The sequence below is a fragment of the Halichoerus grypus genome, chromosome 14, assembly GCF_964656455.1.
Source record: "Halichoerus grypus chromosome 14, mHalGry1.hap1.1, whole genome shotgun sequence".
NCBI classification, from domain to species: Eukaryota; Metazoa; Chordata; class Mammalia; order Carnivora; family Phocidae; genus Halichoerus; species Halichoerus grypus.
This window is the reverse complement of record NC_135725.1, coordinates 28,120,862-28,146,631: the sequence shown is the minus strand read 5'-3', so window position 1 is coordinate 28,146,631 and position 25,770 is coordinate 28,120,862. Positions and strand designations below refer to the sequence as shown.

Sequence of the window (25,770 nt, the reverse complement as noted above, 5' to 3'; positions counted from 1 at the left end):
TACTCATGTGATCCAGGAATTTGCCTGGTACCCAGATTCTGTGGCTGCCTCAAAATGAGCCCACAGTGAATGCTGAGCTTCAGGTAGACTCCATGACACTATGATTTCCATGGACAGACCCTGAAGCAAATACATATACCTCACGGAGGGTTATATAAAACACTTGCTTAAGTCTGAACCCCAGATTCCAAGAGCCATCCAAGGATGAGGCCTTTCTACATCTCTCTCCGACTTGCTGGCTCTACATGATGTGGGGACATCATAGATCCTCCTGCACCTGTGCCCTGAAGAATGGAGCATACGTACACCTTCGCGCTACCTGCCTCTCAGTATAAACTGGTATTGTCAAAACTAAAGCCAAGGGCTTTCAGAGTCCCAGAAGAACATGACCTTAGGAATACCAGTTTCTGTTTCAAGAAAGAAAAATACAAGAACTACAACACAGGAGAACCTTCTCTATAAGGTAAGAGGGAAACAAAGTCAGATAATTTTCTCAAGAAGAAAAATAGAGATCAGAAATGAAATGGAGATATGAACATAAAGAAAGTGACAAAGCGGATGTTTGGGAGTTCAGCCTCCTGGCGTGGCCCTCACTACTCACCCACGTGTTCATCACTACAGCAGTGGCAGGGGTGCCAGTAAACAAAGGACGAAAATCTTGCAGGAAAAAGACAAGGCTGGTATGAGCTGCTTTCTATCATTCACACCTACCTACTTGAAAAAACAGAATTACGCTTGAAAACAGGGGAAAGAAATGCCCCTTCAAAATATTTTTAAAAACAATCCATTCAGAAAGAAATTAGAGAATGTGAGAGTTTGGGAGACAAAGAACAATAACCAAGAAACAAAACCCACACATAGACACCCCCCTCCAAATCCTCAGCACATCAAAGAGAGGTGCACTCTTTTACAGCTCCAATCAGAATCCCAAAGGAAAGAATCACTATGTTTGCACCCTGCATTGAAACCATGGGGTCACAGCCCCCCAAATGTAAAGGACTGGTTAAAAATATGGCAGTTTCGGTTTGGGGGGGGGGATCAAAAAATTCAAGTAGAAGCTAACAAAGAACAAGCACAGAAAAATTCCCAAAGCTGTGAAACCTTACTACTTAAGATAATGACAGAAATTTATGACTGCTTCCTTCCCCAGCAGAAAGGAGCACAATTAGAAGGCTGAAAACAACAGGCCCTTTGTACCAGCATGTTATGTTTTGCTTATTCTATTACACATTGGCTGGGAGATAAGAATAAACAGGACAACACCCTGTCTAACCCCAGGAGGAGGGAGCGGAGGGAAAGCTGGTGACGTTCATTCTTGGGCATGTATGTGCACACCGTTCATTCCCCCAAATTGGGGTACTTGAGAAAACTGTGCCTGCAATAGTCAGGAACTAGTGTAAGCACCCAGAAGCCCTTTATTGCACAATCACATCTTTAGAACAAGCCATGTATAATAGGGAGCTTTACAGTCTTTCTCTGGCTGCGAAGCACACTGAAGATATTTAAGTAATTGATGATTATTTCTCTCTGCTCTCTATCAATCCTATTTTTGTTCAGTCTTTGAGAAACTTAAAAATTAGGATGAGCAAACATAAAAACACTGCCTCCCTCCCTGTGACCTCACGTGTCAAAAAAGCTGGGAAGGAATCCACCAGCAGCCAGCGGGGAAGGGAAACGTGGTGCCCTGGGACTGCTTTCTCCCTGCTCCACAAAGGGAGAGTTGGAGGCCTTGCGCCAGGAACTCTGATGCCCCCACAGTGGCGAATTCTTCTCAAGGACAGCAGTTGCTAAGCCAAGTCAGGTTCTAACTAGCCAATCCCAAGACGGTATGGCACTGCTGGTTCTCATAAAACCGAGAAAAGATGACCTCTCTTGCGACTCTCTCCCCATAACTCCCGACGGCCCAGAACCATCAATCCCCACTCAACCTCTGCCATTTCTTGGTGCTCTTCCTAGCTCTCCTCATACTGGTGCACAGGTGGCTTGGTGACCCAAGACCTGAGGGACCATGGGACCTCCTGGCACCTAAAATGAGTGTAAGGAGGGAACTAAGAAAAGCCACTCTAAAATCTCATTGCCCTCCAGCCCATCTCAGTGGTTCCCACCTTGGGGCCTTTGGACCTGAACTCCCTCAGCCTGGGTTGCTTTTCTCCCAGATTGTTCACGCGGCTGGCTCCTTTCTGTTTTTCAGTCTTGTGGCACCTGCCACTCTTTAAAGAAGACTTTGCCAGGGCGCCTGGGTGGCTCAGTCGTTAAGCGTCTGCCTTCGGCTCAGGTCATGATCCCAGGGTCCTGGGATCGAGCCCCGCATTGGGCTCCCTGCTCAGTGGGGAGTCTGCTCCTCCCTCTCCCACTCCCCCTGCTTGAGTTCCCTCTCTCACTGTGTCTCTCTCTGTCAAATAAATAAATAAAATCTTAAAAAAAAAAAAAAGAGTTTGCCACCACCCCCCACCTCAGACCCTAACGATCACTCTGTCACTGAGTTGGTTTTTATTGTTCATAGCATACATCTTAGTCCTGGTTTTTAAGTACACAGTTCTCTCCCCTGACTAGAATGTAAGTTCCGTGATGACAGAGATCGCATCAATCTTGTTCACCCCTGTAGACTCAGCATCTTAAATCCTACCTGGCACACAGTATGTGCTTAATAGAAATTTACCGGAAGGATGAATAGATGAATAAATAAACAATGTACAGACGAACAAAACAATCTGGGACGAAACCAGTGGAAAAACAAGTGAAAGCAGAATTGTCACCTAATGTCAACCACACTGCCACTTTTTTTTTTTTCCCAATTTTCCAAGTGGAACTAGGGGTGAAGCTACCTGTGAATGGTACAGCAGGGAAGCAGAGTCACAGAAAACACAGCTTTTTTTATTCGGTGCTCTAGACATAAAACCGCTCTGAAATGATTTGCAGGAGATTCTTGAAATTCAAATAGAGGAGAAAAAAAAAAAAAAAGAATGTATTTGGATGTCAGCAAGGTAGTTCTGCCAACCTAATTATGCCCCGTGACATGTAATTGTGAGCTGCTGAAAGACAAATGGCGAAGCAAAGCATTTATTATAAACACCGACAGAGGTAAGACTGAGGTGTTAATTTTTAAGCAACTGTCATAAATCTGGTTCCAGGATATTATTTCATTAACATTATTATTATTATAACAAAGAGTGTAAGCATGATGATGAGCTCCTTTCATGTATTTCTCAATACCTGGGAAATGAGGCTTACTAGTCCATCCCTAGCTGAGACACCTGAGAAAATACGAGAACACAATGAAAATGGCAGAATGCTAATTATACCAACATGAAGAGAATGTGTCTATACGTTGCAGATTCACTTAAAATGCATTCATATCTTTGGCTAGACACCATATTACTCAATCCAAGAAAGGTACACTCTGCAGCTCCTTATATGGCAGACTCGGCCTCTATGGAAGGACAAGCAAAATGAAACAAAAACAGAAAGCCTATGTGCACTGAATGAGAAAATTATGGACTACAACTAGTCAGTAGTGTCTTAAAGGCAAACTAGGGATTTTTCTCAGAATCAGAACAGAATGAAAGCATCTCTCCCCTGGAACAGTGATTGAGAAAAGGACGGGGGGTTCCTCTTATACATAAGGTGACCAAAAACCATGATGTGCAGTCTTGATAGATGGTCTAGTTACTGCTATGTTGGAAAAGCATTCCAAGTTCTAAAACGTTGTCTTTGTGTCATTTACCTTCTGATAAGCTGATCTGTAATTATCATACATTCAAATTATACAAGTGTGTTTCTCCCCACTTTACTGAAATAGAAGAATCGGGCTCCAAAGAGAGAGGAGAGTTTTAAGATTATCCATACAAACTATGATATGTAATATTTCAAATACAGTGAAATCTTTACAGATGTCATCCAAAAATTTTAAAAACTCTTCAAAATGGTTACTAACAATTTACCCACTTTAGTTCATATGGGAATGTTTAATGCCATTCACCAAAAAAAGAATACTACAATGGTATAAAATGGTATTCATTATGATTAGGACCTAATCACTAAAGAAGTCCAGAGGTATGGAATTTATGATCTCGCATACATGTTTATAAAATGTGAACTCAGCAAAGAACCATTTAATCTACCAAGAAATCCTTTGATCTTTAGTGCATTACAATGAACAAGACAATGACAAGTTTCAGTACAGAGGTCTTTTGGGATGGTTCCTACTAGACTCGGGATTTCTCTGTTCCTGTTTAGGGTACAGAGCTGACCTACAAGACTGTCATTTTTTGTTCCAGCTTTGCTTTTACAGAGCCCCAAGCAAAGCCCTGACCATAAATAAGGCAGCAGGGCCCCGGGAGCCAGCTGAGTCATAAACCCCACTCAGTTGCATGTGGCCCAAGGTGTTGGGATCCCGCGAGAGTCAAGCCAAGCCAAGTGGAATCAATTTAGGCCACAGTTAGGAAAAACACAGTGCTCCCCCCCACCCCCAACTGGCAGTGGAAGATACCATAATCCTCCCTCTGCATCTCAAATACAGGGAACAGTTAACTAAGCTCAGGAAAACATCTAGACCAGGGCAGACTACTTCCACTGTCTAAAAAGAAAGAAAAAAATGGGGGGAAAATGATATTTGACAACCAACCACAAATTTTTAAATGTATGGTTCTTCTGTTTTTAAGCATAAAAGCAGTCTTGTTGCTGCTGAGTTATTATCACCACCACATTTTCTGACATTTGTGCCCAGTACCATTTGGCCTTAGGGTTCTTAGGCTTCTTACTTTCAAAATACAGAGTTAAGCATGTTTAAGTCACTTTAAATATCTCAAAAAGCAGTAAACCCACTGCCTACCTGCTTGGGCATGCAAACTTGCAAAGAGAGGCTTCACAGAATGGCCTGCAGGTCAACAAATTCTGGTTTTGGCAGACTGCTGTCAGGAAGGAGCTACAGAAAATGAGGTCCTCTGTATGAAAAATACTCTGCCTCTGGTTCCCTCAGGTCAGAACTTGGAACTGTTAGCAAACATGCCCTGAAAAACTGCAACTCTCATAAAGTGCTAAAGACTCCCAAATAAATACAGCCCCTCAAAACTGGGTACAAATGAGAAACATTTAATGAACAACCCTTTCTTCGTCGCCAACAATTCTGCTTAAATTAAGTCCAGCAGACTCTTCAAAGGGACCGAAGAAGCCCCCTTGTTAAGACAAATTCTATATATAGACATCCCAAACAATACTGATGCATGTTACCAAATATAGACAATTACCCTAGTTTCTACATTTCCATTATCTTCATAAATACAGGATAAAAAATCAGCCTAAATGACTTTCTCAGACCTCCTCAAGGATTAAGAATAGCTAGCCAGCTTTAAAAAGTATACGTATGTAGTAAAGATCAAAAGCAAATGTTCTGGTCAGTTCTTTTCGACTCAGAATGTATGCAGTTTTCAGGGAAAACACCACAAACAACAGCTGCTCCAAAGCATGGAAATTAACTGGCAGCAGGAATTTCCTTGACTAATAGGGAAAAACTTAAAGTCACGTGTTTTGATGAGCTTATTCTTCCTATCCTTAGTCAAGCATATTCACTGTTAATGATTAAGATTTTCAAACAGAAATATAACCAAGTAAAATCCAGAGTGCATAACAAGTAAAATGCCAAGGGAAACTCAGGTACCTATTACTGAATGAACGACAGCATCAAGGAACGAGTTTTAGATGAAAATAACAGAGAGGGAAAGGTTCAACTTGCGTGTCTTGATTTTCCGTAAGAACAAAACTGAGAAAACAGTAAGAATAATGCACTTATTATATTTAAAAATAGTAGCAAGACAAGTGACTCCCCCCCACCTCCCCACCCCCCCAGTAAGCCATCTGCTTTGAGCTGTTTTTCCAGCAGCGGTGATGGATTTACACTGATCCATCCACAGTCTCTCTGACACAGGGGCTCTCGAGTCGTTGCCCTTGTGACCAATGTCGAGAATGGATGAGACAGCTGGTCAGGATTAGGTGAGCAGCCTGTGGCCCTGGAACTAAGTTGTGTTACTCTGCCCAGAGCTATGACCTTGTGCTCATTAGCATTGTGCTCTCACCACCTAAGCAAGCTAACCAGCCACTCATCAGCCACGGTCCAACATACATCACTCTGGGGGCACAATGTGTTTTCAATCCGAGCAACAACGTGAGCTTTTTATTTTCAAGGCAGTTGATTGAGCCCGTGACACCTAAAGGCTCCCTCCCCCGTGGTGGAATCTACACGCGAACTCTCCCTCAAGGCAGCAATGAGAGGTCCAAGCAGACCATCCTAACCAAATGGCAGCTCTGACAGCGTTCAGGAAAAGCAAGAAATCGTCGAAGTCATTCCAAAGCATGTAATCCGAGTGCCACCATGGCACAACATACCTGGCCATCCCCAGACTCGGGAAGTTGGCAGGAACGATGAGGATGTCCAGCCTGGAGAATGGGTGTGTTCCCAGGATGGAGTGTGCTGCTGAGAGGCACGGGGGGACCAGCTGCAAAAGGGTCTCTTGACAGGCACCCTGGAGGCACACTGGGGCAAAGACCCGATGAGGAACAATTTCCTGGGTGGTAGCGGAAGGATTCTGGAAGCGGCAGGGGTATTCCGTGTGACCACAAACGCCAACATACCTGGGAACAACACAAAATAAACAGATGCGCTTTATGGTAAATCAGGTTTATTCTTGTTGCCGTGGAGGTGAGCAACTCTCGCAGACGTGCACAACTTCTAAGAGACAGTGGTTCACATGGGCTCCCAATCAAGACAGTTCAACTGAATTCTTGGCTTGGCTGTTTCTGTGCAGCAGTGAAAACTTACTGGTCAAAATACTTACTGACGCGCTGAATTGACTGAATAGCTTCAATCTAAACTAAGTGAAAGTAGATTTTACCACTTATTTTAGAATAACAGGGGGAAACCCTCCAAGACTCAAAGCAACGAAACAACCCCCTCCTGAAAGTAAAAAGCAAAATTTCTGCCCTCAGAAATGTGCTTTTCAAATATCACCATGGAAAAAAATCTCCAAATCAGAAACAACTCGTAACTCAGAACGTTAAGGATGGTGCAAAGCCAAATTTGGGATCCCATTCTGGAATTTCCTAGAATAAAAGATGTGGACTCAGGTAGAATAATGAACCCACTGATAGGACAGGTTTCAACTTTTCAAAAGAACACAATCCATTTTACTCAAAAGTTATCTAGGTGCTCTTATTAAAGGCCATCAGAAGTTGTGTTCTTACAGAATACAGAGGCATTTTTGAAACAATACCTTCCCCAGTGCTCTTTCGATACAAATTGAACTGAATCAACCTTTTAAGGAAACAGATCAGAGCCCAGCCGGTACCATCTGATCACTGCCAGTTCTTCTGTCAAAGGTGGAGCCGAGCAAGAATTCCTAGAACCTGACTCATAGGCCTCGAGAGAACTTATCTACACAAAGAAACCCACATCAAAGGGAACTCAATTTTTTTTGCCTGTTCACACATCCTTTATTCAAACACAATGGAAAGCCCCTCTAATTTTAATTTACAAATTATAATTCTAACTATGGGTTTTTGTTGGAGTCACGGTGAATAATGAGAAATCTTAAAATGCTGGCATGTCCCAAAAGGGGCACGCCACAACAATAATTCCTCTCCAGATTTCTAAAGTGCCTTTCGCTCATCCAAAGCCAGCTCCGCCCAAGGAGATCCACACAGCTCTGGAGATAAGCCTCGCCATCCCCCCAGCCTGGTGCATAGAACACAGCTTCCAGCACGGGGGACATTTCACCACTGGTGAGGGTAAGAAAAATGGTTGGAGACCCCTCAACACTTCTGCCAGGATAAGGTGACAGCAAGAATATAATGACTGACATCGAATGCTAGCCAACGCCCCTGGATTGATACCCTTGCTTTATGGAGAAAGTGAGGACAGGTGCCTGGTGGTAAGCATTTAACATGAAAATGTTGCAAATGTCTACCCAATGACAAGTACCCAAAGGTCTTATGAAGCCATTTATTGAGTTAATCACCTAATATATTTACAGAGATGTATAATGGGCGATAATAATTTAAGCTTACACTCTACTAAAAAACTTTCAGAGCACATTAAATAATGGAGAGACTGGAGGTGTGGAGGCATCTTCAGTACAAAGTTAGGGCGTAAGTTTAAATTCTACTTATGAAAGCATAATTTCGCAGAGGTATTCCACCGGCCTATCTAGAAAATTATCATGGGGCCAGACTATTTCTTGCAGCCAAGAAAGGTCAGAGAATAGTTGGAGGTATAAAAAAAAAAAAGAAGCCAATTTGTAGGGGCACCTGGGTGGCTCAGTCTGTTGAGCATCTGGCTCTGGATTTCAGCTCGGGTCATGATCTCAGGGTCACACTGGGCATGGAGCCTGTTTGGGATTTTCTCTCTCTCCCTCTCCCTCTGCCCCTCTCCCCTCCCCAGCTCGAGTGCTCACACTCTCTCTCTCTCTCAAAAAAAAACAAAAAACAAAAAACAAAACCACACAATTTGTTGAAGAGAAAAGGTGAGTTAAATTCTCTCTGGATATGAATAGCTCTAGCCAGGGGGATGAAGGTTATTCCAGCTGTGTGTATTAGCACCGTTTTTCATAATCAAAGCCTGGAAGAAAATGCAGGACTTTAAGGCAATCAAGCTACAGGTAAGTGAGACCATTAAGGCTCCCAATAAAAATGGAAGTGGCTGGGGCACCTGGGTGGCTCAGTCAGTTAAGCGTCAGACTCCTGATCTCGGCTCAGGTCATGATCTCAGGGTCATGAGATAGAGCCCAGCATCAGGCATCAGTGGGGAGTCCGTCTGAGATCTCTCTCTCCCTCTGCCCCTCCCCCTGCTCACGTGCATGTGATCTCTCTCTCTCTCTCAAATAAATAAATAAAATTTTTTAAAAAATGGAAGTGGCATCAGGGAAGATGACACAAAGGTTCTGACATCGGGATCAGGAAAGCTGGGCTTCAGTGGCTTTTCTCAGACGGGCTAACTGTGACGTGAGGAAAGCCCCTCAGTACCTGGGGGCTCCTTCTCGTCGTCTCTACCATGGTCTCACAAAAATGGCTGCAGGGGGCGGGGGGGAGGAATTGATTAGAGGGAACTTACTGGGTGTGGGAGCGTTCTCTGTATCAGTTTAGGGTGTAAACGATGATCAAAAACTCATCAAGCCAAACACTTAAGATCTGTGCATTTTATTGTATGTTAATTATACTTTAATTAAAAAAAACAAAAAATGGTTTCTAAGGTTTCTTCTGGCACTGTGATTCTATGGCAACTCTCCACATGAGGCCCCCGCCCCTCTTCATGCCAACAGCCTTGTTCCTGATGTGGTGAGGGAATATCGTACGTTTCTAATGTCATGAATAGTCCTCCATGAAGCCAGAATTCACTCAAACATGCTTCCTTCCCCACTAACCTTCAGCTGTTCATTTCTGTGCCTGCTCCAACCTACTCTCAGTATCATCAGCGAATCAAGCATTTGCAAATCGCTATTCCCTGTGCCCACACTTGTAATCAGGGTAAATATTTTAATAGTTAAGATTAATAATAATGCTTGATTGTTATTTATAAATAATCTGCACTGATGATAATAAGAATAATAAACAATAACTCCTCCCACAACTGCTACTGAATATTTACTATGTGGCAAGAACTGTTCTGAACACTTCATGTGCATTATCCCAATTAATCCACACAACATTCCTAAGGAATAAGAACTATTCTTTTCGTCACATCGTGAGTCATCATAAGCTCCTCCCTCCCGACCTTCCTTCCCCACATACTGCATTAATCTTCTTGAGTAAATTTGGGTCCTGGATTTTTCTAGAAGCTGAGCTCAGCTGCTCTGTGGTTCTCTGGTTTCCTGCTCCTCCTTGTCAATGTTGCCCATTAATATTGCCAAGAGTGGGAAGAACTGGTGAAATAAATATTAGGCTGGTAAATGATGGGAACCAGAACATTGGTTCCCTCTCCTACGACTTCTGGGCTGAAATTATTTTACAAGAGGTTTCTCCACAGAAGAAGGGTGACCACGTTTCACTTAGAATCACAAGATTGGAAGTTGCCTAAAGAGGTTCTCTCCTTCAGCCCTCCTCTTGTTTCGAGAATGAGATGTATTGAAAGTAGCTGACACAGACATTTCCCTGTCATAGGCTCAAAAGGAATCACTGGAAGTTTCCCCTGGAAATGCACGTCCTTTTTTCACAGTTCAACCCGACAATTTAGTAATTATTTCCTGCATTCTTGCTCTACTCAAGGCACCCCAAAGGTATGCCACGTACAGACATACGAATAAATTTCCAACCCTACCTTTGAGGAGTTTACAGTTTTGTTGGAAGAAAAAATTTAAAATTCTGATGAGTACAGTGACACACAGTAAGATGTTTAGACAATTTATTAACATATTTTAGCAAGCAGAGTAGATGCTTGGATACGGTAAAAATCACAAGTGTTCAAAACGCCAGCACCAGCCCCCAATGAGTTGTTGACAATGATGTCAATATATACGATGATGTGGTTGTGCCTGAAAGCTGGATGGGTTTCCTTAGGGCATTCTAGGATTTTACGAAGCAAAATGCAGTATGTGCTATAAAAACCAGAAGGCTGAACTACACCAGGGAGCCAGGGCTGGAGAAATCACACCAAGGCAGGAAGATTTGGAAAGGCTTCTCTTATAGCAAAGGGTGTACTGGAAATTGGTATTTTTCCCCCATGACTTATATATCATTCCTTCTTTCCTAGCCTTTCAGAGATACAGAAATAGGGCCTCATCCTGCAAGGTCCACAGGCCACTTTCCATAGACTTCACAACTCTCAAAAAGGCCACTTCTCCCACCAAGCCGTCCCTTCTTTAGGATGAACAACCTCAATGCCTTTTCTTCTTCGTGGAACGTATTTTCCACGCTTTTAATAATTTTTGCTGAGTTCCTCTGGACTTTATCCAAGTTTCCGTGTCGTGACTAAACTGTATGGGCCCAAAGTGAAGACAGTGCTTTAACAAAGGCCTCCAGAGGTTAAACATAATACAAAGATTCCTCTGTGGCTGGAGACGGTTATGCTGCAGCCGAAGAAAATTAATAAACTTTCAATGGTTTACTTAAATGCCTTCTAATTAATGTATTTACCAAAATGCTCACCCAGAGTGGGCCGGAGCACGTGTAGAATTGGAGCTGGAAGAGGGAATGTTCTTCCTATAATTTAGCCCACATGAACAGTGATCAAAAGTTCAGTGACCAATACTTTGGCCAAATTTCTGGGACCCAGATGAACACTTTAGGCAAATGAAAGCCTGTGGTATATAAGGCCCCTATAAAAGTTACATTTACGTGAATTGAACTGGTGGTCTCAGGAAGGTTTGAAGTAGAAAAGGGGGGCGGGGAAGGCAAGGGGACCAGATGTGAACATAACCGAAAACACGACTGCAGTTGGCACTTCAGAGTACCTTTGTTGGCAAACCGAGCACGGAGCCAGAGATTTAATGGATAAAAACACAAAGCTACCCTCTGATGACTAAAGACAGCACACATGAAGCACGCAGCCAGGGAAGGATTAAGCAAATGCAAGCTATTATTTTATCAGCAGTACATTTCTGATGGACAAGCATGGTGATAAATGAAGGGGAAACTTCATCATAGCATGTCAGACATGGAAGGGAGTGTGGGAAGGACTCCGTTCCCCAGGCCTCGCGTTCCCACATGAGGATGTGCCTCCCTGGAGTGGCACCTTTGACCTGGCTCCAGCCGCTCTGATCGGCTTGGCCACTCTTGGGCTTCCTCTTTTCCAATCTGCTTGCCCACAGACGGGGTACTTTCTGGCCATGAGGCAGCCTGCATGGACCTGTGCTGTGGAGACCAGCAGCAGTCCAGCTGCGCAGGTAACTGGATGGGTCAGTCTGTCTGGCTTGGAAACGGAGTATTAGAAAGCCCACTGAGGTCGTGCACCTGAGTAGTCCTGAGCTCAGGCCAATTATGAAAACTTTCCCTGTGCTCTCCTTCTGCCTGTTTCACAGCTGGTTGCAAATTTGAAAAGACAAGAAAAAAGTCATACTGACCCCCTTCCCCTAAACCCCAACCGGAATTTCAGATGCCGTCTCTTCCCAGGATGCCCACATGAAGTGGCCACGGCCGCCTCCTTCACAATTATGGATGCAAACAAGGTGAAAAGCCACCTCAGTGGCCCCTGGGCAGCAGAAGGAACACATAAGAAATGGTTGCTGCCCGCTCCCCAACCTCATATCCCTGGGAATATGGCTAGAAGGACAAAATAACACATTTCTTTCTTTGCCTTCCCCTAAGGCACACGGATTTCAACTGCACACCTCCTCTGACAGTCAAGCAGCCCTGAGGCTGCTTCTTCACCATGAAGAATTGGAAAACCCCAAGCAAAGTCTTTATTCCACAGAGCAGGAAAGAATGGCTTTGCCCCGAGAACCCTACCCAAGCAGTACGGACTGCTTCACACTCAAAGGCAGAACTCTCAACTTCTGTCGTCTGTACCAGCGTGACACATTCCAATTAACAGTCACTCAGTCATGGTACTGACTCTCCAGGTACGAAGGTGGATCAGACTCCAGGTGAGGCATGGACATCATACACAGTTTTTAAAAGTCCCCAGGTAGGGGCACCTGGGTGGCGCAGTCAGTTAAGTGTCCGACTCTTGGTTTTGGCTCAGGCCATGATTTCGGGATCCTGGGATCAAGCCCCACATCGGACTCCACGTGGAGTCTGCTTGAGATTCTCTCTCCTTCTCCCTCTGCCCCTCCCGCTTGTGCGCTCTCTCTCTCTAAAATAAATAAATAAATCTTAAAAAAAACAAAACAAAAAACCCAATGTCCCCAAGTAAGATTCTGAATCACCTCCTTAAGGAGTCAAGCCCAGATAGGAATCCGGGTGTTGTAACGCAGTAGAGATATGAACACGGACACATTGCTGTCTAAAGCCTCAGTATCTTTATCTATAAAATTGTGATAATAAAGCCTATCTATCTTATAGGCTTACTCTCAGGACTAACCAAGATGACATTTAGATCAAGACTTTCCCTGACTTCAAACATCCAGTGACTTCTGTATCAGTTCAGGATAGGCTAGGATATGTTGCAATACCAAACATCCCCAGTGTTTCAGTGGCTTAACAAAAAAAAAAAAGTTTATTTCTTGCTCATAACAAGTCCACTGAGCATCCAAGTAACTCTCCAGGGCACCTGTCCTTCCCACGCAGAAATCTGGGCTACCCGAAATTGCAAAATGAGGCCTATTCTGAGCTCAGTGGCAGGGGAAGGGATCACTTGAGGGTCTCACATGCAATTAAATATTCCCACATGAAAGTAACACATGTCACTTCTGTCCACAACTCTCCTCTTCCCTCAAGCGTGCATAAATAAAATCCAAGAAGCAACCTCGGATACTCTGTATAGCTCAGGGGAGATAGTCCAAAATAGGCAAGTTACTAAGCAGGAAGTGGAAACTACCTCCCTTCCTCCAAAAAGCAAAACACAAGCAATAAGACATGCCTGTCATAGGAGAGGGCTCAGTGGCTTTCCGTCCTCACAGTACCAACCGTCACTGCAGCCACTGCAGTAAGAGTGAAAGCAACATGGCAAAATATAACCGGCGCAAAAGGAATTTGCACTAAAAGCATATCTTAGTTGGTTTTCAAGGATGAACTAGCCATCTGTACCATTACTCTAGGCTTTCTCCACCAGAAGGTAATGGACCTAGTGACTCTGTATAAACAGGAAAAGTGATTAAACTGAGCTGGGTGTAAAAGTCTTAGGAATGAACATGATGCAACGATGCACAATTTGGACACTTTGTACCTCCTATGGACATTCCCCTCCTCCCTTTTGGCTCTCGAAGTTAGAAACAGTTGGACGTGTGGGGAGGCTGTGAGTGAATATCTAATGGTCTGTGCTGCTTCTTAAAAACTTTAAACAGATTTTTCTCCGATCACTCTGAAAAAAGAAGAAATCACTACCAAAGTTAATGGAGTCCTGACCCAGTAGGTTACTCGTTGCCCCATGACCTTGCAACAGCTACCTTGTGTCCTGAGCTCGGAGCAGGCTGACTAGCCCCACTGAAGGAGGGCTGACCCTACAAATGTACTGCTAACAGCAGTCCCGGGGACCTAAACAGCAGAGTGGCCTACAAAGTAATCCAACAGACAAGCAACTCCTTTTCATTAAGTTGTGTTTTTGACCAAATAAGCACTGAAAACCAAAGTTAAAAAGTATAGGAGGGAAAGTGTTGAATCTGAGGATTCTGTTGACGTACCCAAACACATAAAAATATTTCACCTGACTTCACAGAGGACTTCATATATCCTTCTTTTCTCTTTCTTTCTGCATAAACAATATGCCCACATTTCTGCCTCTCAACTCTCTTTCCCTCCCAGTAGGGTTTTTCCTGCTTTGATTAATCATATTTTGGTTTAGCTTCTCAGCAGGGATGACTCACATTCCCAGTGCTTGGAATAAATGCATCATACTGCTCCCTTAAGTGTTTGTTTTTCAGCAAGCTCCCAAATACCAACCTGAAGTCAGCCTCGGAAGGTGAGAGGGCTCTCTCTGCTGCCAGATCCTTGAACAAGCAGGGCTCTGGCTTCATTTCTGTCCAGGAGCCCACTGCGATCGTGAAGGTGGAGGCTGGCATCGGCATGGTTACATAGTAATGCCAGCTTGCGCACCCTAGAAACAGAAGGAGAGAAACAACCATAATGAGGCCAGTGCACGGTTCTGGACCTCACTCTGTAGTTTTTCTCTTTAGGCGCTTGAAGAACTTATGTGCTAAGATGGTACGAGCTATTCTTAGGGGTGGGTCATATCTACCGCAGGGGCATCACTGTAGGTCTCAGGGAGAGCACAGAGGGCTGATGGTTTCAGGGCAGCCAAGGAGGTCTGTATCTCCTTGAAGACCTGGGATCAGTTTGAAGCGCTTCAAGTGAGGCTATAAGTAAAGGGTCGTACTTGAGGTGGTCACATAAGGGCTGCAAACACATAAGGGCACAGGCTGCATGCTGTTACATATAGAGACAAGAACGTGTTTTCTTTTTTTTTTTTTAAGATTTTATTTATTTATTTATTTGACAGAGAGAGAGAGAGAGCGAGCACAAGCAGGGGGAGCTGCAGGCAGAGGGAGAGGGAGAAGGAGGCTCCTCGCTGAGCAGGGAGCCCAATGTGGGACTTGATCCCAGGACCCCGGGATCATGACCTGAGCCGAAGGCAGACGCTTAACCGACTGAGCCACCCAGGCACCCCAAGAACATGTTTTCTTCATACTTATTGCTTAGCACAGTATTTGGCACAAAAAAAGATGCTCTGTTGAACGAATAAATAAATGAATGAATGAACAAATGAATGATCGCTTCTGTGGTGCTAAACTGTTTTGTATATATTCAATTTAAGAATCAGTCTGAACTGGATATGGTAGAGAACAATGAGACTAGGGATGGAAGATACTTGGGTTTTAGTCCCAACTCTGAAACTAATTAGCTGTGGAAGCCTAGGTTTATCCCTCATCCTTTTTATCTGTTCATGTATTGGGCTGGTCCCCCATTCCTCATTGAGCAGATGAAAACCAGGCCTAGAGAGGTTCAGGGGAGCCAAGGACTCCCAGCTAGTTTGTAACAGGCCTGGAATTTCAGCAGGGGCTCCCTGCCCCAGCTGAGGGTGTGCACACCACTCAGGCCAAACGTAGTGAAGGTGTTTACCGAAAGAACAAACGATTGATAGCTTATAACACTATCCTTCCTGACTTCTAAGAAGGCAAAATGCTTTTAATGTTTCTGAAATCTGAATGTGTCATACAACCTGATCTAATACAGTATTTTTTTTTTCCTGAGCATCTGCTATAAATTGATGGTGTGCCTTCAGGGAAACTGGTATCTCCCCATGTATGGAACACACTTCTCCTCTCCTCATGTTCCATGGAGGGAACTTCCATTACACGAATACCTCTAGCCTCTCTTTCAGCCCCTTACTAACTCCTTTGCAGGAGCTATTCCTCTCGGTCTTGTTAAAGGTTTTAGATGGTCAGATACTCATGGCCTATGATTGTCCAATTTGGTCAGTGAGTGGATTGGATGTCAAATACAGGGGCGAAATAGTAACATGCCCATACTGGCCAGCAGACCTAACATGGCCTTTTTCAATTTGTTTTACCGGTAAAAATCAATAATAAAGGTTAGATTTTTATCTCCCTATGCTTGTCTTCTTTGTCTCTCAACTAATTTTGAACTCAGGAAGGTGGAGGGGTCATTATTTATTATCCCCTGAAACTCTACTAACTTAGATCCAAAAAAATACATTACAGAACTCCTCCAATAAAAAACAAAATTTTAATGGCTGCATGGAGTCAGCAGGGAGACGTCAGCCCTCTTCCCTGGAAAGGGCATGACTGAGATTCATTCGGGCCGCGGCTCCTCACATCCCCGGGCCTCTTTGCCCAAAACGAGGAAGCATCTGTCGCCCTTTGCACTTCCCACTGCCCCATCCCACCAGCCCAAGGCTTTGCACTGGCCTCTGCCAGGACCTAAGCCCATGAGGGCAGGGACTGTGTCGATCCCAGGACCTGGCAGATATGGCTGCTCAATAAATACTTGTTGAAAGATTTAAAGAAAAGAAAAGAGAAAATTTTAAATAGGAAACAAAGATTTAAACATAAGGGGAAAACATATGATATCAAGTTTGAATACGTATGACATGACATCAAGTTTTGAAGTCACTAGAGGAGATATTTAAAGAAGGAATATAGAAGGGCAGGCTCAGAACTACCGGAAACCATGCTCTCCAGCTTGCTTCTAAGGTCATCCTGTTTCTGGAGTCAGAGCGGCTACGCTTCACATCACTCTCTCCACAGCTAAGAAGCTGAAGGCACGCTCCTCTTTAAAGAGATAACCAAATCCGGTGATGTTTGAGCCAGTCCAGTGATGTGTGTAGTTTCTACTGAGCTTAAAAGAAGCCATGGCTTTAAAGAGCACTGCGGCTCTGACCCCCAGCCATAAGAAGGGGGCAGAGGCAGTCCACAGCAGTCTGGATAAAAGCATGACATGGATCCCACACGACGTGCTGCCCTGAGCCCACCTCCCTCGTTTTTTCACCTTCCCTTCACTACCTCATCCTCTGCAACCTGATGCCTCCCCAAGGTCGCCCCACAAGAACTTCAATTTGGACTGGGCAACACAATGAGAGGCTGGGGGGGGGAGGGTGCAGATGAAAGAAGAGGAAAGGAGTTGTGGGTGAGGAACTAAATCTTCTGAACAGCCTCGGTTTAAAAGAAAAATGTTGACTAACCGAATTCTCTTAATCAAAGGGCTGTGGTCTGGTCATTCTTTCTCTGAAGGATACTTTGTAGCGTTTACCATGGGCCACTGAATATCCATCCCTTTTAAAAGCTTCAGTCACTTGGGCATCAGTAAATAAACAGCAATGGTGAGGCTTTTAGGTACAAATGGAAGGCTGCACACAGGAGGCTACGTTTGTTTCCTCCCAAAACCAAATGAAGGATAGTAAAGGGATTTTTTTTATATATATATATATATTTTTAAAGATTTTATTTTATTTATTTGACAGAGAGAGACACAGCGAGAGAAGGAACGCAAGCAGGAGGAGTGGGAGACGGAGAAGCAGGCTTTCCGCTGAGCAGGGAGCCCGATGCGGGGCTCGATCCCAGGACTCTGGGATCATGACCTGAGCCGAAGGCAGACGCTTAATGACTGAGCCACCCAGGCGCCGCTTTTTATATATTTTTATTTTTAAGTAACTCTACCCCTAATGTGGGCTATTTCCCCATCCCCCAAAGCCCCAGTAAATAACTGGAGATTCATTTTATACAGAGAGTAAGAGAAGGCCTCTAGACTGGGGGCGGTGTGAGGGGGAGGAGGGGGAAAACAGCACAGTTGAGGGCAAATGAATGGGATTAAATGAACATATGCATATCAGATGCTGAGACCACCAGCCATCTTCTCTTAGTTGGCTCCCAGAATGCAGGCAATCAGGCTTTTACCCTCCAGGCAGAGGAATGAAAAAAACGCTGAACAGCCCAAGAGCAGACAACTAACGAGACTCACGTGGGAGGTGTCCTATGATCAGCCTATGGTGAAGCTCATGGTTGAGAAGCCCTACACAGGCACTCAGAGCTTCCAATCAGCATTTTAGTCCCCGTTCCTAAATGCCTACAGACAAATCAAGTACCTCCAGGATCTCTAGAAAGCCCCTGCTGTGACACTGAGAGACCAAAACAAACAGAAACAAGCAAGTTGAAGGTCAATGGCCATATAAGAAGAAAACTTCAAAGAACACCAAACACTAAGAGCTGAGTATTGCCGTACTGAAATAAGAATAGTATCATATAAAAAAGGAGCATTCCAAAGTAAAGAGAATGAAACACATGATAGAAGAAAAAGAAAAACTCAATAAAGGTGTGAGATGGAATATAAAGCTGGTGAAGTCTCCCAGAAAGTGGAGCAAAAGGGAAAAAAAAGAGGGAAAAATAGAAACCCTCTCAGCAGGTCCAATATCCAAGTAATAGAAGTTTCAGAAAAAGACAACAGAGAAAATAGAAGGGGAAAAAGCATCAATTAAAAAAGTTGAGGAAATTTCCCCAAGTTTAAGGGGCCATGAGCTTCCAACTTCAGAGGGCACATAACACCCAGGACACTGGATACAAATCAATCTACATCGAGATATATCGTTATGAAATTCAGAACCCTAGGGACAAAGACAAGATTCCACAAGCTTCCAGAAAGAGGAAAAAAAAAAAATCACATATAATAAGGACATTTTCTGACATGCAGTTTCACAAAAAATTCACCTCCCACGTATTGATTCTCTGGAAGCTACTTAAGTACGTAAAATATGCTTCAAAAAGATATAGTAAACCAAGAGGAAGGCAGACAAGCCAATACACGAGAGAAGCACAGTGTAGAATAATGGAGCAGGGCGATCCCAGGAGCCGGCTACATGCCCAGCAGAGAGAGCAACCCCGTAATGGAGCAGGGCGATCCCAGGAGCCGGCTACATGCCCAGCAGAGAGAGCAACCCCGCTCCTCAGAGCACCTTCAGAGCCCGGAGAGAGACTGCTTCAGGAGGAGAAAACTGATAGAAGACTTGATGTATTTGAGCATCTTAGCAGATTTAAACAACTTTCAAAGCCTTTGGGGTTGGTAAATACTTAGAAAAACCAACCCAGTAGGAAAAACAAACAATAACACAATGATTAACCCCATGAAAAACAAACACGTTGTACAGAAATAATAATGTAATCAAAGTTGTACAAGACTCAGCTTTTAATAGCATAGATATAATAATATAAATAAAGAATACTGTTCTAATCAAGGTTATGATATTAATTATATCGGGAAGATAGGATTTGGGGCAGGGGGTATGTGTGTGATGGTAGGGTGGAGAGAGCTAAATCCTTATCTGCCGTAGTGGGAAGATCAACCCAGAACAATCATGCATCTTACTGAACAACATGGACATATATATATATATCAGATAATTAGCTAAATAAAACAGGTGAAAGTGGTTACTTCCGAAACAGAAGAAATACAGTAGAGGTACTAAGGACTGTTATTTCAGGGAGGAGTATAATAAACCCAATAGAACTATTTCACTCTTTGAATATGTGCCTTTCTAGTATAAAAAAATAAAAATAATCAGTCAATTAATTAAAAGTTCATCTTAAGAAAAAAAGAGTAATATTTTTGGTCCTGAGGTAATATTAAAATGATAAAATATACCTCAGAAGGAAGAGACAATTTAGAGATAAGGAAGAGGCACCAGCCTGTCAGAAAATCCTTTTAAGAATAAAACACTGGCAATGATTTTTTTGGATATGACATGAAAAGCACAAGCAACAAAAGCAAAAATAAACAAGCGGGACTCCATCAAACCAAACTAAAAAGCTCTGCACGGCAAAACAAAAACCATCAACAAAATGAAAGGGCAACCTACAGAATGGGAGAAAATATTTGCAAACCACATATCTGATACGGAATTAATATCCAAAATATATAAAGAACTCATACAACTCAATAGCAAAAAATATTATTAAAAAGAGTAAAGAACCTGAATAGACATTTTACCAAAGGAGATATTCAAATTGCCAACAGGTACATGCAAGGTGCTCAATATCACTCATCATCAGGGAAATGCAAATCAAAACCACAGTGAGATATGGCCTCCTACCTGTCAGAATGGCTGGTATCAAAAAGGCAAGAAACAAGAAGTGCTAGTGAGAATGTGGAGCAAAGGAACCCTTGTGCACCGTTGTTGGGAACGTAACCTGGTGCACCAACTATGGAAAACGGTATAGAAGTTCCTCAAAAAATTAAAAATAAAACTACCACAGGATCCAGCAATGCCTCTTCTGGGTATACACCTGAAGGATATGAAATCACTATCTCAAAGCGATTTTGCCATTCCTATGTTCACTGCAACATTATTCACATGGCCAAGACACAGAAACAACCTAAGTGTCCATCAACAGAAGAATGGATAAAGAAAGTATAGTATATATGCACAATGGAATCCTACTCAGCCATAAAGAAAGGAAATCCTGCCACTTGGACAACACGGATGGACACTGAAAGCATTATGCTAAGTGAAATATGTCAGACAGAGAGAGACAAATAGTGAATGATCTCACATATTTGTGGAATCTAAAAAACCCATCAAACTCATAGAAACCAGGAATCTTACTGGTGGCTGCCAGCGGTTGGGAGGCCGGGGAGGTAGCAGAGAAATGGGTGAAGGGGGTCAAAGGGTACAAACTTCCAGTTATATGATAAATAAGTTCTGGGGATATAATGTACGGCAAGGTGACTCTAGTTAACAATACTGTACCGTCTTGTATATTTGGAAGTTGCTAAGAGAGTAGATCTTAAAAGTTTTCAAAACAAAAAAAAATTATAATTACATGAGGTGATGGATGTGTTGACTAACTTTATTGTGGTAATCATTTTGCAACATATATACATATCAAATCATGACACTGTATCCCCTAAACAACGTTATATGTCAATTAAAGCTGGGAGGGACAAGAATGAAACCATGTACACAATAGGCTTTCTCCCTACAATCTGCATCGAAGTGTTGACCTGATTTTTGCTATCCCTCCGGTTCTTGTACCATACATCTGGCACATGGGCAAGAGGAGACTTATGGAAACAGGAGGCACTAGAACTGCTTTCCAGAGAGAAGAGTGCTAATGGAATAAGGGGTATCTGTTAGATGGCTGCACAAGGTCACAGAGAGTGCCCAAATCACATCCTGTCCCAGGGCCTTTACCAGAATGTCTGTATCCTAGAGGGGACATGGGGAGGGTGTTAGAAGCCCTAGAAAGATGTGGCAGGGGAGAGGAATGACATTAATGGGTTTTTTCTTTTAAGGCAGAAACCTTAAATGACCTGAGGTTTGGGAGTAAGACAGCAAAAGTGGTAGCAGAATCTCAGTTAAGTCCAGCACAAATATTTCAGAACTGCCATTGCTCCCTTGTAGTCTTCTCTGAAGTTAAACAATGGAAAGAAAAGGATGGGGGGGGGGGCATATGTTCAAGATGATTTTCTTCTATATACTACCCTCAAGATTTTTCATCTTTTTTTTTTTTTTTTTTAAAGATTTCATCTACTTATTTGACAGAGAGAGAGACAGCGAGAGAGGGAACACAAGCAGAGGGAGCAGGAGAGGGAGAAGCAGGCTTCCCGCAGAGCAAGGAGCCCCGATGCAGGGCTCGATCCCAGGACCCTGAGATCATGACCTGAGCCGAAGGCAGACACCTAACGAGCGAGCCACCCAGGTGCCCCAAGATTTTTCATCTTTTAAGATTCTTAAAGTTCCTCTACTAGAGCTCATTTGGAATAAACTATTTCATACTTCAAGCTTTCACAGCAAAAAAAAAAAAAAAGTTTTCTAGGTTACCAAGTGACAGTTAAACAGGGGCGGATCAAAGGGGGAGGTGGCGAATAGGAACTGGCTAGGAACACACTTCCCAGAGACCCTGGCTGGACCCTTCACAGAAGCTCCCCAAAGCTGTCCAGCCCTGGGATTCTTGCCCAACCCTGGGTGAAGACTAGAGCCACTGTTGTGACAACTGAACGCTTCCATTTCTCCGGGGGAGGTTTTTACTAGTTTCTTACTATGAGGGCATGTCTGGTAGGAAAGCCTCATTTGGGTTGTCTGTTAATGGATTATTCCACTGAGCCCAATCTTGTATGAAGACTGCCCACTGCCACAGGGAGCTAGGTGCTCAAGGAATACCCGATCTCATCCTCAAGCCCGACTGCGGAAAAATGCAAGTAACAAGGTGGAATTCCTGCCCCCAGAAAGCAGAGCATGCATTCCAAAGACAAAGAGAAATCATTTCTGGATTATCTATTGTTTGGGATAAACCTACCTTGCAAAGGTAGAATTGATGAGAGCTTATGTCTTCTGAATATATCCATTGACTGAGCTCCAGCTCTGGAATCCGACTGCTGGGGTTCAATTCCCGGAGCCACACTTACCAATGTGGGCACATTGCTTAATCTCTCTATGCATCAATCTCCTCGTCTGTAACAAGGGAATAATCATAGTATCTGCCCCCTAGGATTATGTGAGGATTAAATTAGATAATATATAGAGAAATCACTAGACATAGTAAATTGGCACATAATAAGTGTTGAAGAAATGTTAACTGCTGTTGTCTTTACAACTCCCTCCCCCTGTTGCTGGGGCTGACTGTCTGGAGGCAGAGACAAAGAATGTTGAAGGTATGGCTGCCACATGTGCACTGAAGCCTGTGGCCTGATGAGGCCCACATATGGGGTTTAAGGTTGAATGGCATTAAAACGCAGTGCACACAAAGCGATCCATTTAAAGGAGAATGACAGCCCAAAGGGGGCATCCTGTATGACTTCATATAGAATGGGCCATTTGGAGACTATTTAAATGGTGTTTACTTTAAATGAGCCATCCTCAATGAAATAGACAGTGAATGCCTTCATTTTCCTTTTTGATTCAATCCACTTGCCCTAGACTCCCTTGCTACACCAGCTGCAAAACAAAGAGAACACGCTGTACTTGAATTAACCCAGAGTTTTTCCTCTGCAAAGGCCAGAAGCCCATCACACCACTGGATGATTTCACGGCCAGGCCGGATTCATTAGCAAGACTAACAGGGAGGGGGGGGGTAGGAAGAGGCCCAAAGGAAGTGGCACTCCCTAACCGAGCAGGCTTGAGCAGCCACCCATCTCGCCTCCCTTCTGGGCCTCCTCAGAAAGTTCCTGAATACCCCTACACCACCTTCTCAAACTGGAACTTATTTAGGGTGGAAAATTCTTACACTCTGATTGTCTCACTAGTAAGACAGATACATCATATCAAGTATTGTTCTTATACTCACAATAGCAGCTGCTACAAGATCCAAATAGAAATGTTCATGTCCCAAAACGGGTCTGAAATTTTCTTCAGAAAAAATATGAGATAATTGTATTTTTTGTAGGTAGGTGAAGGATTTGAAATGGGTCACTTTTCAAATCATAAGAGGCAATTTAAAATTTAGTTTTGAAAATTCTTCTAACTAGGGAGTATTAAAACAATTGCCTTAATTATTTTCTTATTTATCACATAAAAAAAAACTGTCCAATAGTTTTGAAGATGCTATTTTCTAAGGGAGGAAGACTGAAGAGGAAAAAGGAAGAACATGATGGAATCAGTCCATGCGGGGAGAGAGAACTTTTTCTGCCAAACCTGTGAAAAACTTTGCTAAGAATTTGGGAATATCATTCTTATAAAAAGAAAAAAAAATTTAATATATTTTTTTTAACTATTTCACGAATAGTAAATTAAATATGTAAATGTATGGAAAGTCACTGTCCTGTTCCTAGGGGAGTCTTGGAAATACTCACAAAACACATTGTAAAAATACAGCCACACCATCCACAACCATTCTGCTTCTACAGGGGCAAAAGCAGATTATTTATCTTTGCAAAGATAAACATCTCACAGTATTTTCTGTATGTAAAGAGTTATTGTTTTCACTGAAAATTAAAACAAGCACTTAAATTCTTCCTATTAAAAGCATTCACTCTATCTTTTAAACTCTTGCACTGTAGGTTAGACAAATAACATGAAGCATTTGGAAACATTGGATTGATACATGCTTTTACTTATCAGATTTCTTTCCTCAATTCTTCTGTAGTCCTTGCTTATTTCCTACCTCACCACTGACTCATCACTCTTAATTTCAGAGTTTCCGGCCCAAACCATTCCATACATCAAGCTATTTCATGATTTTGGAGTATCTTTTTATCACAAATTCAAGATGCTTAATATGTATAGGGACACGTGTATATAGGGAAATGTGTATTTCTAAGTGTATGTATATAGTCGCACCATACACAATGTGCATGTTTTCTACATTTTGTGTATTTCTTATAATAATGGATACACAAAAAGGAGGGAAAGGTCCTTGGCTTCCTTGCCCAGTGCTTGGGTCTTTCAGCAAACCCCAGCCCTTTCTCTTTCACTACTTTTCAGTTGCTGAGTCTACACGTTCTGGTTTTATGAGTTAGTGCCACCCTCTTGAATACCCATGGCGTGACTGTCTTGCGTTAGTTCTTCTCTGCTGTTGCTCAAGGGCGGGAACTGGCACCAGAACAAAGGAGACAGTAAGAATGCTCTGGGCTGGTATGCGCCGGCACTGCCTAACTGGGGCCGTGTGCCAGGTCATGCCACCGCTTCTCAAGCACCGATGCCACCCAGCAGGGCTTCGGCTTTCCTTCCCCGCAACATGGTACCCCCTGCGGCACAGGAGACCCAGAAGAGAATGACCTTCAAGATCATTCTTGTGAACCAGGTAAAAGAGCGCCACCTACCGAACTGAGAACACAAGCGCCTCCATAGGTTTTGAGGTTTTCCCTCGTGGCTAATGAATCCCTAAAGGAATACCCTGCACCAGGCTTGTTCTTCCAAATCTCACGCACCGTTCTGACCTGTGACACAGATTACCTGGTTCCCCTTAAACTTAAGTACCAAGTGGGTACTAGACACCAAATCCTACTGCTCCAGATGGTCACAGATACACTTTCGAACTTTACTCACAGGAGAAAACCCATAAATATCAAGCCTAAGACAAAAATCCACAGCAAAAAGAATTGGAACACGCCTGCCGGAGTCATCATTATCCAAAAGAAATCATGATGACTCTCCCAGATGCCAAATATGGTTAAGTTCAGCATGAGGAGGGCAAGCAAGAACTAGTCAAAAGCAAATCACAAACTGCCAAAGATTTGGAAAGTGCCCGGGCCTGATGTGAGACTTTATGAGGGGGGTAACAGAGAAAAACAGTCTCAATCACCAGTAGCTTTCTAAAGAGAAAAGATGAATGCATTCACTCCGTACTCCTACCCCTTGAAACATAATGTATGTGCCCAGAATAACATTTCCTCAGTTCTAGAAACAAGGAACTTTCTCTACTTTGCATTCTCTCTTTGTGGTGAAAACTCTTAATCATAACCATTCCTAAATGTCTTTTACGTTACTATTTCCTTATACGTAATTCCTGCTCGCATACTGTGGGAGCAGTCTAAATAGTATTGCTCATTTTGAGCCATCAAGAGGGAAGAAAGTTGGCTTTCAATTGCACACAGGAGGGTCTGGACCCTGAAATCTCGGCTTTTTCCTGGAATTTCCCACACAAAGTCAAGAGAGAGAATGTCAGAGAGTTGGTCTATTGGGCAGGCCAGAGTAGCGTTTTGCCCAGGATGAAGTAATGTCTACAGTCTCTTACTTTTGCACAGAAA

At 43.2% G+C, this 25,770-nt stretch overlaps 1 protein-coding gene across 7 annotated transcripts in view; it reads right to left on the bottom strand.

Moving 5' to 3' along the window:
- The window catches only part of AOPEP (aminopeptidase O (putative)), a 337,581-nt gene that overhangs the window by 255,077 nt on the left and 56,734 nt on the right, over positions 1-25,770 (bottom strand). For 6 of the 7 annotated variants that reach the window (XR_004914923.2, XR_004914927.2, XM_078061964.1 and 3 more), the window contains exons 4-5: positions 14,521-14,674; positions 6,382-6,627 (exon numbers count right to left, since the gene is read on the bottom strand). Coding sequence is in view for 5 of the 7 variants with exons in the window: in XM_078061964.1 (XP_077918090.1) it covers positions 6,382-6,627; positions 14,521-14,674 (400 nt within the window). In the remaining 2 variants the exon portion in view is untranslated. The remainder of the gene's footprint in view (positions 1-6,381; positions 6,628-14,520; positions 14,675-25,770) is intronic. The other variant, XM_078061966.1, reaches the window with a different exon arrangement.